This window comes from Agelaius phoeniceus, chromosome Z (assembly GCF_051311805.1).
Source record: "Agelaius phoeniceus isolate bAgePho1 chromosome Z, bAgePho1.hap1, whole genome shotgun sequence".
NCBI classification, from domain to species: Eukaryota; Metazoa; Chordata; class Aves; order Passeriformes; family Icteridae; genus Agelaius; species Agelaius phoeniceus.
Window position 1 is genome coordinate 72,906,501 of NC_135303.1, and position 17,051 is coordinate 72,923,551.

Consider the following 17,051-nt stretch of genomic DNA (forward strand, 5'->3'; position numbering starts at 1 on the left):
TCCAACCACTTTACCACAGGAGACAGAGAAACAGTCTCTGCTGAAGAAATCTCCTGACTCTCTTTCCTGATAAATCATGCTAAGAAAACCCCACATCCCTCCTGCCAGCTCTAACACACTCCAGAAAATCTGTTTGGACATTAAGGACCCAGAATTGTTTGCATTTTGAAAATTGTCTTATGGATGCTTTTGATTGTTTTTGTCATTTTGTGTTGATTCGGTTGATCCTTCAGAAAAGCTTAATAACATAAAAACTGGGGAATTGTGGAGGCCCTGGGGGGGGCATCTCCTAAGTTACACCCCATTGGCTCCTTCCCCTGTTCTTATGTCTGAACATAGCTGCTCCTGAGCCACTCCCTCCCTTTTCCCTGATTGAGTCTCGCCTTTGTACAGCCCGGAGACCAAGGTCAGCCCCGGGGGCCCCTGGGGGGAGAGAGCAGGACCCTCTGGAGGTGTGTCTGTCTGGGACCTGAACATCTCACTGCACGGCTGAATTAAACATCTATGGATATTATGCAAAGGCCCTTTTTGCTTCTTTACCTGGGACTTTACTAGCAGCAATTCAGGCTGCAACACATCAGGACTTAAGAGATGGCAGTAGACAAGTAAAGCAGTGACAAAATACAAACTGTAACTAATTGGTGATAATGAGTGGCAAAGCTACTGTGATGACTTCTCCATATATACAACTAAAGCAGTGACACCATTTCTTTAAAAACAGACTTTTAGGTCTTTATTGACAGGAACCTGTTTGTCATACTGCCATTGAAATTATTACTTTGGATTCATTGTACTCTGTTACTCAAAGCTGAAAGGCAAGAAAAAAACCCATGACATTCAGTTAATCCAGGAGTTCAAATACACCTAAGTATCACGGACACTTTTGGGAAATAACTTCCTAAACTCAGAAGCAGAAAAGACCAGGAAGAACAGAACCATCAGTGGTAAAACAGGCCAACATTTCTGACACTTCCTGAGTAACATGCATGTTTATGCACATGCACAGGTGTAAATCAAAATACAGCTTCATATATACAGACACACATATATACACATGTGTGAGTGCATGTTCATGTGTATGAGTTCAGCCATGTGAAGTTTATTGGGACTGTGAGTGGAGTCAAAGCAGAAGATGGCAATGGGATACTAATTTAATTAATTTCCATTACTCAGTACAAAATCAAAATTAAAAAGGTAATATTTATAATGTTATAAAGTTTGCTTTCTGTAAAGCAGTAATGTTATTTTCGAGTCCAAGAAAGATTAGGAAGCTACCATAGACAGAAGAGAACCATACCTTATCTATTGCTGTCATTTACTCTTAGTAAAAAGAGAAACACAGTTCCAAGAAACTTAAATATACATGATCTTAATTCCAGTTGTAGCAATAAACCTCATTCAGCAAAAGAAATATCCATACATGGAAAGCATCTAACATGACAATACCCTGTGCCTGCAGAAATGAAGTTACAGATGATTTGTAGGAAGTGGCCTTCTGGTGTCTGAAAAATAAAATTTCTTTATTGCTGAGGATACAAATTTACCTTTTTAAAATAAGCATTTACACTAATCAAAGTAAACCACTGCTAAGCTCTTCCTTGGAGGCCAAGCTGTGTCTCAGACTCACCTCATGCCCTTAGTTTTGCTGTTTGAATCACACTGAGAGATTCTCTAAACTTTGTTTTTCTGAGAGATGGTCTCACTACTGGTCTTGGCTTGGTCCTTGGATGAAAGATTGCTCTCGTCCAACACATTAAACTTTGTGTTTATAATATTAATTTCCACTGTCTGTGTCATGAACTCATGGAAGCACAGAAAGCTTAAATTTGCAGTAACTACCTAAAAACCAAAACACATAGCACATCTACTAGAGGGGAGAATGTCAATTTAAGCTCACTCTCAAAACAACAGCCAAATAAAATATTAGCTATCCAAATACAGACATGTTAAATCAGCATGCTTTTACACATAATCAGAGGACACTACAGTAGTCCCCTATTTGACTATGCCTTGGGCAAGAGACAGCAACAGTTTTAACAACAAATTAATAACAGAAATTCAACTGATATGAGAAACCTAACAATGAGGGAGCCTGGGAACTTAATTTTGCTTTTTCTTCAAGTCAGACTCATCATGGTACATACCATCTTAAGCAACCTCACTGAGTACTTCAGTACAGATAAATGGCCATCATTCAATATTGAGAATGACAGCATGAAATATACCTAATATTTGTAATACACATTCAGAAACTACGGGAAAAAAATCAGGAGACTGCTACTCTCTACCATGTGATAGGAAGTTGCATTTACTGACTGGCTATATAACAATGTTCTGACCACTCCCTTTTCCTCAGCTATACTCCTCCTGCATGCTAGAAACATGCAGTTATTGTTGGATTAGTATTGTTTCATTTCTCCCACCAAGAAAAATTCAAAAAGCAAGTAGAAAGAAGAATAAATAAGAAGACAGAGAGACATGAGAAAAAGATATGAGGAAAATGGGGTTGTAAAGTGTGCTATTATAAGAGGAATTGTTGCTTGCTTTTCTGCTTTACATCTGTCCTCAATATGATGAATCCTTTTCCCCATTAAGGAAGCTCAGCAAATCTCAAGGGATTCTGTGACCACATACACCTTCACTCATTTTTAACATTGTGCTAATTAATCCACTTGATAGCTAACTCAATCCTTCCATAAGCCTCTCATTAGTTGAGTACTGCAAATTGAGATCCACATTCCTTCTAAATCCTGTTTTTCTTTTGGGGTTTTTACTGCTTTCTCTGTACACTGATACCCAAGGATTACAGAAGACAGTGCAACAGTTCACCTGGTCTGTTGCAGCCTTATTCCACTTCCACTGAAAAGCATTATATGGACAGGTTCTTCAACATATCATTAATTTTGTATTCTACATTGTAACAATCACTATGCCCAACGCATTTCAGTGCTCAATTTGTTCATAGATCACGCTCACTGTTTTCCAAAAAAATACAAACCATTGTGCCTATAGACATGAACATTTGCAGAGCACAGTAGGAGAAAACACAATTTGCAGATCACCTTTAACCACCAGATCCAAACTGATTTGGGAGCAAAGTTCTTTTTGTAGTGTAGTTTACCACAGAAGTTAGATTTATGTAATAGCTTTTAGCATTTACTTGACTGTTCTTTCCTCCCTGTTTTCCCAGATTTCAAGCCCTTTTATACTCGCTGCCAGTTTTTATCAAAAACAACATCATGCCCCCTCAACAACACCCCACCCCCCCAAAACAAAACAAAAAAAATCAACAAGGAAAAAACAAACAAACAAAAAAAAACCCCTCCCACCCCCCAAAAAACCACACAATCCCCCCCCCAAAAATCCCAAAACAAAACACAAAACACAAAAACAAATCCCCAAAACAACAAACAAAAAGACCAAACAAAAGTTTAAACAAACAAACAAATGCAACAAACAAACCAAATCAAACAAAAAAAAATCTCTGAAAGAATGGTTTAAGAACATTTGGCAGTAAGGTAAGAAAGAGGAATTTAAAATTCTTGTCTGAATTAAGCCAAAAGCAGAAAGCATTCATCATTCAGAACTCTACTTGGCAAAACCTCACTATCTAACCTTGTGGTATTCAATTACGATCCAAGACCAGCTGTGGCTCATGCCCAAAGGACATACCAAAAAGGTCATGCAGGGATTTTGGGTCAACAAACACAAATCTGGAGGCAATCAACCTCAGTTCTTGATCACATAACATGACTGAAATACAGAATTTCACCTCATTTCTAACTCCTTGGAGAGCAATATTTATTTATTTTTTTTTCATAGCCTGTCACAACAAGTGTGCTCAAATGTCCTTCCTCTTGGATTAAGGACGGTAAGTATAACAGGGGTCCCCCTCACCATCTGGAGTTACACTCATCTCCTCCTCTACACAGCACAATCCTCTCCTATCACTAGGATCAGTTTAACTTGCAGAGCAGGAGAAAAAACTGAGACAATTTTTTTCTCTCCATCAGGAAAGATTTTTTTTTCACTCAAATACTGGCAATTCCATCTCTATAGAAAACTGGGCAAGTCAGATCCACTGTTAGCAGAATCCTTTACTGCAATGGATCAGTACTGATAGCCCTGTATGCTCCTGCTTCAGCCCTAATGCAGATGGGGGCTGTGGTCGTACCTTAATTCAGAAATAAATGCTAAAGCTAGGCATGTCCATTATAGAAACTACCACTACTATACAGAAGTGGCAGTATCTACTGATTGGTAGTATTCATAGAGAGTTACACCTCTTCTTAAAAAGAAAAATTTAAAATAAGCTTAAATTGGACCAAGAAAAAAATTTTGGTTCAATACCTAAAATGCACAGAGCAAGAAAATCACTAACACATGTGAGACCTCTAGAAGCTGTACAGGTGATGTTCCCAAAGGAGTCTGCAGCTAGATCTCTCAGTTTGTAGAAAATGTGAGGGGAAAAATCTCTCTCCAAAAAACAGGCACACTAAAAAGCTCTCTTGGAGCAAAATACATTAAACTACAGCCTGCCGTGCACTTACTCCACTCTGCACCTTTCCAAATATAGAGAACACACAGGCAAACATACAGTTTCAGTTTGCATGAATACAAATTAACTACTTTCTTCCCTCACCTAGTCTGTTTATCCTGGTCTAACTTCTGGGCAAGCAGCTCCACCACAAAAAGAGAAACTGTTGTTTTGTTCTTCCCCTCAGGCCCCCGCTAAAAGTGTCTTTCAAACCCATATGGATGTAACACAGTAAAATATTTTAAAAAATATATGCCACAAATATCCCAGAGAATATGAAAGATCTGTTTGCAAAACTTGAAATTGTAAACTGAAAACTTAAAGTATAAGTCACAGCCTATATTCTTAGATAATTATGTATTTACATATTTATGTATTTTACTTTAATGCTGCATACCTTCTGAATGCAAATGAGCACTTTTCATTATTTGATGTAAGCAGTGTATTAGAACCCAAACAATTCAATGCACAGTACTGACCCACCTTACTTTTTGAACATTCATTCTCCTTTCCATATTCTTTCCTTGCTGCAGCTCGTTTCAGACCCACCAGCATCTCAGGTTTACATGAGATGCAAGTCTCATCTGTAGGACAGCAGTAACACCTTTCCATTACAGTTTTGGGGTTTGTGGGTTTAGATTTTTTATTGCTTTTATATACATGTCCTAGCACAGCTAAAACAGTGCAGCAAACATTTAAGAGTCTTCCAAGCATTCCTCCTCAAACCATTTGTAAGATCTACAGTTTTTAGAGTAAGGTCTCTCTAGGCCTGTTCTAGCCGTGTCTCTTACATAATGTAAATGAGAAGGAATATGAGTAGCAAGACAGGTTTCTCAATACCTGTCTGTGGAAAAAAAGGATAGCCAGTAATTCTTGAGTAATTCAGTCAGACTTCTTAAAGACATGCCTGACACACTAATTTACGTAAACTAAAACATGCCAGGGCAGGGTAAAATTGCAGTATGTGGAACACTAGCAGAGTTGTTGACAATAGTTGTGGCAATAATGCTGGTTTGGACAATTTCCAAGGTTACATGGTTTTCCATCATGTTTAATTCATGGATAGAATGCTGTCAAGTACCCAGAGAAGCACAAAACGTAACCATAGGAAGCTGTTTTGCTTTTCCCTGCCCTGTCCTCTACTACCCTAGACTGCAAAATCAGTGCTGCACATCCAGTCACTTTTTGCTATTACATGACAACTGTCACTCAAAGCACACAAATAAAGATACAAGTTTCTCCTTTGCTGAACTGGCGAGGTGCATAAGTGACAGTGATGACACCACCAGCAGCTCCAGTAAGTTCTGGGTGGACTAAATACTAGGTTTGAGCTGGGCAGGAGGTTCCTGAGGTCAGGGAAAACTGAGTAACAGCTGAGACACCTATCAGGATTGCCAGGAAACAGCCAACTCCCAGCAGTTCTTGCAAATGAGAGAGAGCAGTCCTGGAGTGGAGAAAGGAGTAGCTAGGGGCAAGCAATCATGAGAGACTTAAATGGGTCAAGTGAGTGCAGGGAACAGGACATGTGGCTTTAGAAGGAAGTGGCACAGGGGTCTCTCCATGGCAGTCCATGAGGAATGGCATAGAGAAGGAGCCACTTCATCCTATGGAGTCATCAACATGCAGCTTTTTTGGCAACAAAATTGCTGTCTACCCATTGCAACTGCTGTACTGAGCATGAAACCCAAACAGAGAGGCCATAGCTTCCACACCTGAACAGACCTCCTGCAGTCTCAGAGAATCATCCAAACCCTCAGCTGCAGGGAATGCCAGAATGTGGAAGCCCTGCTAGAACGCAAAGACAGAGCTGAGTGCCATGGATGCAAGCGTGCCCAGACAGACAAGCATCATTGCATAAAGCACTCACCAGCCAGGGTACCATCTGGGCATCTGAGCAGGCCATTGATGCTAGCAGGGTGATGACCCTCCCTTAAATCCTTGGAACCTTGTTGCAGTGTGATGCCATTTCCTGTTTCACCTATCCCAACCCCTCAGGTGTGTCAACCTCTCCTTTCCCCTCCCCCTTTGCCCTCCTGCTAAGAGCTGTCCATCAATCTCAACATTCCAGCAAGGGTGTCGTGTGGCTGGCAGAAGTTCAAAAGATGCCCCTCAGGTCCAGGTTCATTGGCCTGTCCAAGTGTCTTTATCCCTTGAGCCTTCCCCTCCTCCCACCTGGTTGGTGCCTCACCTGTCCCTTCCCCTCCCCCTGTCCCCAGGGCTCAAAAGGAGACGAGACCATGCAGCCGGGATTCTATTGGGAGCTGTTACAACATCCAGAGGTCTGTCATCCTGGAATAAAACTCTGGATTAAAACTCCAAGGCAGAATCCTCTCCTTTTTCTCTTCACTGTCACCTGAACCTTTTCCACCAGAGGTAAACTGAGTTCCTACTTTGCCTGGATTTGTTCCGAGTGCCCAGCTGCAGCATCCAGCTGGCCAAAGGTGTCTCTGAGGTGAAACACCACAGCTGCCGCCTTTGGTCCAGCAGCAAGGGTCAGACATGCCCAGGCACATCCCACCTGGAAATACTGGGATTAATATTCCATAGAACCTGAAGGTAAGTTAACATCCAACCCAAGCAAGTAGGATCGGCTAATTCACAAGGCAAGGGAGAACAGACTCATGTCTCAGCTCAGAGCAGGAGAAAGAGTGTTCCTGTGCTACCAATCCACCCCTAGAAAGAGATATGATGTTCTGGAGTTAGAAGAAGAATCTAGGACAGGTAGTTAAGATCCAGAAGAAGAGAATTCTACTAAATTTTTATGGTCATCTTCAGGGTGACCTAATTACAGCATTCCAGTACCTGAAGGGCCATACAAGAAAGGTGGAGAGGGACCTTTTACAAGAGAAAGTAGTGACAGGACATGGGATGGATGGGACTACATTTAGATTTGATGATAGGAATAAAGTCTTTACGGTCAGGTTGGAGAAAACTGGCTGCTCAGAGAAGCTGTGGATGCTTCCTCCCCTGGAAGTATTCACGATTGGGTTGGATGGGACTCTGAGCAACCTGGTCTAGCGAAAAATGTCCCTGGTTCTCTCAAGGGAGTTGAAATGAGATGATCTCTGAAGTCCCTTCCAACACAAATCATTCTAGTCTACGATCCTATTCTATGCTGTCTTTACATGTAAATCCATATCTACAAACCCTATAATTACTTTTACAATACCTTTTCTTGTGTTACAAACATTTCTTTTGCGTCCAAGAAGACATTTTAATGAACTTATTTCAGAATTTCAGATACATAGACTCAAATTTCACATTCAAAACCTTATCTGCATTGAAATTTCATTCAATTCATATCCTCTTACACACAGAAATAATTTTACTGTGAATAGACAGATTCTTTTCAGTACCTTCAATATGACAATGTATTTAAGGAGAAAGTACTACAAACACTTGAAAAAAGACTTTAAATAAAAGGGCTGCCTACATTTAGTGCACATTTATAGCATCTATACAGTGATACACTATCACAGAGCTACAAACTCAGAACTCTGCAGGAAATCAATGATCTTTTAGTTCACTATCATGAATGATTTAAAAACCCTGGTCCTGTCCTCCTCTCTGTCAGTATAAGCAGAGAAATAGCAAATTTACAGCAAGTTAATTTTGTATTCAGGATCTTCCTGTCTTACTTCTTCAGCAGAAAATGAAACTTGGATCTATCTCCCTCTATTACTATGAACAATTCTCAAACCCTTGGAAAAGCCAAATTCTTAAACGTACCAGATGGGCAACGCAAAACTGGATAATTTCTTGATTTCTCATTCTCCAATTCCACAACTTCTGGCACAGAGCATATCAAAGACAGTTTGCCAAATCAACAGATTACTTTAGAACATTGAAGAAAACATGTTTGATCTAAATTTGCATCTGTTAACAAAATTCTTTAAAATTACTGGAATAACTTTATAGGCAGATATGCCTGGAGGCGGGGGAGTGAGGGGAGAGGAGTGTTTTCTTAGGTTTAGGTTGTCTATTTTTCCATGAAGATTCCTTGTAATACAGATTAACAAACTGACATGAGTAAATTTGTTGTAACATCACCGCGAAAGAAATATCTAAGAGACTACTGAAGGTACTGTTATTTCCAAAGCCCCAGGTTACTCTTGGTCTTGCTAGTAATTTTCTCATCTTGCTGTTTAATCCTCCAAAGGCCTGAATAATATGGAATTTCAGAATTCAATCTTTTTCTTTCACCACCTGCATGTAGGGAAAAGTAGATCACCTCACTATTTCCCACTAGACTAACCCACAGACACAAGCAATTTCAAGTGCATTTCCCAAGCTTCCAGGAAAGCCTGATTTTCCTGGCAGTCACCTCATCCTATGTTTCAGCCTTTCAAACACTTGATTTGAGTAACCTGTAAAGCTAACTCTTCTGTACATTTAGATACACCATCAGACATTGCATATAAATTCCTTCCCCTTCTTCAAAGAAGAGTAAAAAATATTTCCTTGACAGCCTTCCGCATTGCCCTAGATGCATGCTAAGGCTGGCATGCCAGAGTCACAAGGAAACGATTGTTCCTTAAAGTTTAATCCCAAAAGACAACAATTTGGGGGTGAAGAGTGGAGTTGCGGGGTTTTTTGGAAGGTGGGTTTTTTTTCCTGTATAGCTGTCAATACATAAATAAATTTACCATACAGGATTAAAAATGTTTTGATTTCCTTTAGCCTCATAAATAAAATATTAATTAAAATTAATTTTTCTACACTGGTGTCACATTCTTTATGCTGCAACTTCTCTTTAAGATGTAACCTGTCAGGTGGACTGGGAGAAAAGGCATTTCTCAATGCTTTGTATCATGCAGGATGTAATTTCTGGTATAGAAATGCAGTTTATTTATTGAACCATTTGTTCAAGTATGATTTCGTCTTTGTGGCTAGGCCATCACAAGGCTTCAGGTTGAAATTTCAAAGCTGAAGTGTATCTGGAAAGAAGCAACAAAATACTTCTGATATTAAGGGTTCATAAGTAGCCTTGGGAATCAAGTTAAAATGCCACAAAAGAACAGTAGACATCCTCATTACCAAAAGACTACAGAATTTATTGACTACCACCAATAATTAAAGCAGAGTTAAGACTAACTCTAGTCTATGCTTGCTGCACATATAGCAGCAATTTGGTCTTTCTCGGCTACACTTGCGCCACAACCACTTCAGCAGCCAAGGATAATACATTCCAGACCACACTCTGGTACAAAGACTTCTCTATGCTCCTCGACTCACAACCCTTAAAGGCTTGCATTCTAACTCAGCACATCTCAAAACATACATCACTTCCAACAGTAGATAAACTGACAGAAGAGAAGTAGTCAAATGAAAATCTGTAAATTAAAAAAACACCCTGTCTGCCTCAGGGAGACCCAATAAGAGAAGGAGCTGCATGCTGAGAGCATACAGGGAAATATGCATGTCTCCTGGCTTCCTGTATTTTACTAAATTTTCCCTGTGCTTCTACTTTTGGTCACTGCTGGAGGATGCTAGATTAGATGAATCCTTGTTCTGATAAAATGTTATTAAATATTCTTAAGTATCAGCATTTGCACATCTGCTGTGTCTCTGTTACAGAGTTTTATATATTGTGTGCATGAAACCAAACACGTTTAAGCCAGAAATTGAAAGCGCAAGACTTTTCCCGTGCTATCAAAGCATTGCTATCTTGGACTAAAACCTTTCATGTAACGAATCTGCTAACTTGAACAATTTCTGTGATTTTGATCCTTCATCTAAACATCAAATATTAAGCACACATATATATATGCATATAATTCTACTTGGACAATTGGATGGTCTCCCATATGACTGGTCTCACTCTGTAAGCCAGTCTGCAATTCATGAAGTAACTTGGAAACATTTTAAATTTGAAGCTTAGTTTTTCATTTTCCTATCAGCTCTTTAGAAAATTAAATACTCTGGTCAATACATTTGATTATGTATATGCCAGAAACAGCTCAAATATTTTATGTGAAAGTCTTATCATATTTCATGTATATGGGTATTTGAAAACTAAAGTCTAACTATCCTTCTAAAAATACAACCTTTAAAAATAAATGCATATTTCATGTCAAGACATCTGCACTTCATGATTTAGCCCAATCAATCTCAGAAGGAAACAACAGTACATCAATACTTCAAGAAAAACAGAGGAACTATCACCATTCACTCGCCACAACCACAGGAATCTGAAAACCACTGAATTATTTTAGAATTCAGCATCTCTCATGATCCTGCACTTTTTGGGCCTAATCTGCACTACTTTTTTTCATAAACTAAAGGAAAGCAATTATTTCAACAGAAGTCCACTGCTTCCACATTCTATTATTTTGAGATATAACAGAAAAAGGAAGAATTGCAGATTTTGATAAATTTTGCTATTCTTAGAAAAGTAGTAAATTACCTCCTCCTATTTGGCTCTATTATAGACACCCCTCAGAACAATGAGAAAGTGAGCAGTAAATTCTTACAAAAAGAAAAACAGACACAGGGGAGGAGAGAAGGCTTGCAGTTGTCAAGAGAAAAATTTTCCATGGTTGAAACAGTGGAGAGCTGAAGAGAAAGGGAAAGGCACTTATGCCAACAAACGAGATCTCAAATAATACCAAATTTATTACAGAATAAAGACCACTATTTCTTACTTCACCCAGCGGGAACAAATAGGGACTCTAATTTGGTTCTTTTAATTTTACAGAGGTTTTAGAACTACAGAAGACAAGATGACCCCAGCAAACAAGCTTGTGACCTCAGAACTATTTTTTATGTGCAACACTAGTCAGAGAAGCTATCCAAATTGTGATAAGTCTGACACCAGGCACATGATAATAGCTTAAATAAGCTTGTACTCCCTGCCATTTCTCTGAAGGGTGTTAAAAAAAACCCAACCTCTAGAAAACAGAGATTGATAGTTTACTGGGACAGTGTATCTCATGCCTTAGAGGAACAAGTGCTCTTTCAGTACTGAACTCTGTAGGCTTAGTTCAGGGCCATGACATTTTAGACAGACAAGCAGGTCCCTGGCTTCAGCTGCCTATTTATATACATGAGCTATGGAATTTGCCAACAGCAGCACTCAAATTCCCTTTCGCTGCTTTTAAGTCTTCTGCATTGAGAACTTGTGTTGCAAACAGTTAATACTTTCGACTGTTCAGTACAGGACAAAAAGATTATTCTTTCTCTTTTCTGTGCTACTGTGACAGTTTTAAGGCCAACATTCTTTAAGAAAGACTATTAATCCACTTGTACCAGGAACAAATCAGTAGCAACCAGGTCAATTTATCGCACTAAATGCTGTGTTCATTAAGCAGAGATAATAGAGTAAGAGTTTAAGTACAGAGTGGGCTAAAACAAACGACTGAGGAAAATACCAACACCTCAACAACAGGAATGCTTTCTTAATAAAGCAGAACTTCGTGGAGTCATAATTACTTAGCAGCCCACATAAACCAATAAATTGGATGACAAAATCTTTGGAATATTTATGTAATTCTTATATTCAAGTATTATTTCAATGAGGTATCCTTTTACTTAACTTTAAATTAGTAAGACAAAACTATTCTATTCTCCTCAATTAGCATGACTTCCCTCTCAAGTAAGTCACACAACTAAGTTTGATGACAACATTATTTCAATTTCCTCACAGTTGCACACATCTGCCAACTTACCAAAGCACCACCATCAGTAAAACACCATGAATACAATACTTGGCTGACAAAATTTCATAACTTATAGAAGTCTGGCTCTCACAGAATGATAGATTTTTAACAAGTCAGGCAAGTGAACCAAGTCATGTCCATGGACACATAAGTACACTCCCCCATGCAACAGAAGTTACCATCCCCAAAGCAGGACAGGAAAGCCAAGTCCTACTATACTACCATATTCCAAAAGCTTATTAAAATAAACCAAAACAAATTTTCATATTAAATAAATAATACTAATAAAATCTGGCAAAATTTACAAACTCTCTTCAGTATAGTGACAGATGACAAAAGTTACTAAAATTAACATTTGAGTTTATATATTTTGAGAGAATATAAAATGCCAGATAGTGTTGTCTACAAACCAATCAATGTAAGAGATACAATAAAATATCACAACCAGATCATAAAAGAGCATCTTTTTATTGTAAGCAGGGATTTAGAGTAGTAATTTTAAAATTACTAGCTGTGCAGCTTCTAGAAATTATAGTTTTGCTAGTATCTTTGTACAATCAATGGTGATTTGCCTTTTAGTTACCTCAATACAATAAGCAAAGTGACTTACCATTCTTGCTGACATCCAGTTCCCTGAGATTAATGAGATTTGCAATGGATGCTGGCAATGTGGTTAGATCATTGTCTGGCAAACTCAGCTTGTGTAGAGACTGACAGTTAAACAGTTGCTATTGAAACAAAGGAAAAAGTGAATGTGATTTTCTCTCAGTTTTCTCTATACAGTTTTTGTTTTTAATCCATTGAAACTTCTGACCTCATGGCCTGAAGACCAAGCTATTTAGAGTTTTTATCTACCAAAAAGTTTTAAATAGTTTCATTGAAAATTTACTCATTACAACACATCAGAAAGCAAAAAACTGTAGATAGTTACAGGGCAGCAGTTATGCTTAATCCTTCCTACAAATGCCTTCCAGGATCTCAGAAACTGTAACCTGTAGTTACAGTTAGACCTGCAAACATTGCAAAACATTTTCTATAATAGACTTGCCATGTGACAACCCAGAGGTAAATAGAGTTTATTCAAGAAGAAAAAAATCATTCTGGAACACAGGATTTCAGTAGGTATTCACCGCCTCTAAAACTATAAATTTCATTTTGTTATGTCTCCCAATATTTTTCCTGTTCGTGCTTCCTACCTTAAGTACAAAAAAAAAAAGAAAAAAAGTTAAAAAAAAACTTGAATTGAAAACTAGTAAAAAATATTGAACTAGTGAAAAAATTGAAACTAGTCAAAGTTCAAGCTAGGGGTACAGATAACTGTCTAATCCCCTATGTATACATGCATTACCATCTTTAACAAATAGCTCAGAGCCAGATCTCTTCTTAAATGCAGGGTACCTAGAGATTCTTCCTCAAAAGCTTAACAAATTGACAAAGTAGGGAAAATAATCTTAAGAAGAAGAAGAAAGAAAAAACATCAGAAGATATGCAGAAAACTTACACATAATATAAAATAAATAGCTCTAATAAGCAATTGAAAAGATTCATCTGAAAAATTTATGATGAGTATTTCTTTCATTACAGCTTTGGATAAGATCATTCATTGACTTTGTGATTTTCTCCTTTGGAATTCTGAGAAAACATAATAAAATACCAGGAAGGGTTAATTGACTAAAAGCTCAGGTGTTTTGGAGCCATTCCCTTATTTTAGGAATATATACTTAGACTCTTTCCCTGGAAAGCAATAATCTAAACTCTTGGAATCATTAGAAATTTCTCTGATAACTCAGGTCAAGGCATACGCAGCAGGAATTACAAGATCCCCTAAAGGAAAATGGAAGGGGAAGGGAAGATGATGTTGCCTTTGCAGTTATTCCTTTTGTTGCTCTTTTTCAGTGTTTACATATTCATAATTACTAGCAGTAAATGCAGGAAGCCACATAATTAAAGACTATTTTACTAAAGAATTCTTATTTCTTCCAAACATCAGAGTGAGAGAGAAGTAAAACTGTTACAGTTTGAGCTTTTCAGCTCAAATGCACACTGTAGCTCCTGGAGTAAAAAAGGGTACTTTTTCAGATGTGATTTAGCATACAGGATGAAGGAGGGTGAAACAATTTCAAGCGTCAAGTAAATTTTGAAGCTAAGACTATGTACCAACATTTCTTTTAAAGTCAATTCCTTCCCTACCACAACCTTTCTCCCCTCCAGGTTGCTCATACTATGCCTCTCACAAGTCAGGTAAATTAAGGAGCTACACTGTAAGAACTGACTTTTGAAATAAGCTGGAATTCTGAAAAGATTCAAAGCAATTAAAAAAAACTAACAGCCACACTGATGGGTCATAAGGTTGACAAGCAGCCTCAAAACAGTTGTGGCATACAAAGATGAGATCACAAAACACTACTGGGGCAAGGAGGAAAGGTGAGAGTGGGAATGTCTCAACAGGGTTTCTGAAAACTAGAGAGGGCCTGGTAAGTATCACACCCTTCATATTTGAAATGGCTTAATAAAAAGCCTTTTTCAGAGTTGGAAGACTAAATAAAATAGAAAAGGAACACACAGCTTGAAACTCTGGGTCCATAATGGCTAGGATAATTTCAAATAGGCTTTCCCCTAAAGTTCTGCTTGGAAGTTTAATTATAAAAATTTTGGTCAACTGAATAAAAATCACTTTGACTATATCTTCACTACCTCTAATCTCTCTGCTTGTGTCCTTTGCCATATTTGAATTTATATGTGGGGGTGTTTTCTTCTGCAAATTGAAAGGGTAGCAAAAAATAATGACCAAAATTACTTAACAGCTGGAAAAAAATCTTTAGTTTCTCAGAAATATGGCTTAAGTATGACTTACTCTAATATAAAAACACATTAACTTGAAGCAAGTGTAGGCTATTACATGTCCCTGCAGTTAAGAAAATAAAACCAAAACCCAAAAAGGAACAAAAGACAAATGTTCAAGCAATCTTTCTAATCACATGGATAATTAAACTGTAGACTAGACCAAGGCAAGTGGTAGCCTACCTACTTCACAGTGCACAGAAACAGGTTTATTAGCCAGTCTTTTCTGCTTTGTAACTCTCTTGAGCCGGATCTGTTGCTTGAACAATTTCATTCTAATTCATGCAATAAAGTACTCCAGCTGGAATGCGTAAACTTTCATTCTACTAAGGCTGCTTCATGGCAAACTATGGCCCAAAAGCTGAAGCTGGACACTATTAGCTTCTACAGTGCTGGTAAAGTAAAGACATAATAAGTGTACCTAAAAGCGAAATCATCCAACATACCTTTGGAAGCTCTTCAATCTGATTAGCATCTAAGTACAGTTCTTCCAAGGTCTTTTCAAAAGTAAAAATCTCCTTAGGCACCTGTTCCAGGCTGCAGTGAGAATAATCAAGTGTAGTCACAGTTTCCTCCTCTCCACGCAGACAGCGGCATGGCACCAGCCGCAAAAACAAATTCCGCTTCGTTGTCATTTTCAGGCACTGTAAAAGGGAAATTGGTCAATTTAAAAACCAAGACAACCTCAGAAATACCCACGTGCAGTTTCTGAAACTTCCACTGACCGCTAAATACTGAAAAGAAGTAGCATATATATGTTCCTGCATATATATTTCTATATACATGAGACACAGTGAGAAGTATGGACTTATTTTCTTTTCAATACAACAGAACTCTAATGACGTTAAATGGGGTTAACACACCTGCAGATACCAGAAGATTAAGCCAAAGTTTAGCCTATGACTTGTGACCAACTAACACAATCCTACACTGCAGAGAATCAGAGAACTTTGAAATGGGCATTTCTGAACTGTCAATTGTGCCTTTACAATACAGCTTATCCCACCTCTACAAAGATCAGTGGGATATTTTTTGTTTAGCACAATAAAATTCACCCTCTGCAAAGAATTAAAATGTAGCTGTAGGAAATCTAATCAGTTTTTTTTTTTTTGTACATGTAAATTCACATACCTTAATTTCAAATCCCTCATTTAATGACAGAATACAATAAAAAAACCCAGTTTCTACCAACTGTTCTCTCTGCAGTTTAAACGGACAGATTTCCAAGATAACAAGACAACCTCTCCTTGCAACTTCACTCCCTTTGGAAAACTTCAACACATCTTGCTGTGCACACTGGAACAAGGAAACTTCATGGGAATGTACCTTTCTTCTTTTGGGAATGTACCTTTCTTTCTTTAAACTCATTGCTACAACACTTCCCTCTGTTCTCCATGAGTACATTATTCTGCATTATCCCTATTCAGCCTCAGAAGGCAAACCTAAATGGTGCTGACTTGCTAATCACTTACAGCACACACCAGCAATGTTCCTGCCTCTTTTCTCCTCAGCAACAGCACAAGTTTAGGTCTCTTTCTCTAATAAGCAATGGATTCTCACAAAATCTTCAGAATGTCACCTCAGGTTTTAAGTTTGGCTGAAATTAGATGACAGACTCAATTTTTCAAGAAGGACCAACATATGCAGACGAACAACATGATCATGTCAGCTTCATTTCCTCAGGAAATTAGCCTAAAAATACATACTTCTCCAAAACAGCACTGAGTATTTATTTTCTCAATCAAACTGCCAACACTCCAAATGAAAATATGCCTTTTTTATCCCCCTTTTTTTTGAACTGCTGAAATTATATTTCAACTTCTGGACTAGTGACAGGAAAGTTTCTCCTCCAAATGCCAAAAAAGTCTTTCAGACACATTTAGCAGACTGCAGTTCAACTTTCAGACAGTATGTTAGTAATCCAGGGAGAACATAAAATACCATGCCCATAGCACTATGTAAAGTCACAAGCAAGACTCCTTTTCTAACTAAGACACAGAAACAAGTAATGCACT

General features: G+C 38.1%; 1 protein-coding gene across 13 annotated transcripts in view; it reads right to left on the minus strand.

Moving 5' to 3' along the window:
• ERBIN (erbb2 interacting protein) overlaps positions 1 to 17,051 on the minus strand; it is a 120,711-nt gene that overhangs the window by 50,423 nt on the left and 53,237 nt on the right. For all 13 annotated transcript variants that reach the window (XM_054652872.2, XM_077171291.1, XM_077171292.1 and 10 more), the window contains 2 exons: positions 15,483 to 15,680; positions 12,806 to 12,923 (listed from right to left, as the gene is read on the minus strand). In XM_054652872.2, the coding sequence (XP_054508847.2) occupies positions 12,806 to 12,923; positions 15,483 to 15,671 (307 nt within the window). In that variant the 5' untranslated portion in view covers positions 15,672 to 15,680. The remainder of the gene's footprint in view (positions 1 to 12,805; positions 12,924 to 15,482; positions 15,681 to 17,051) is intronic.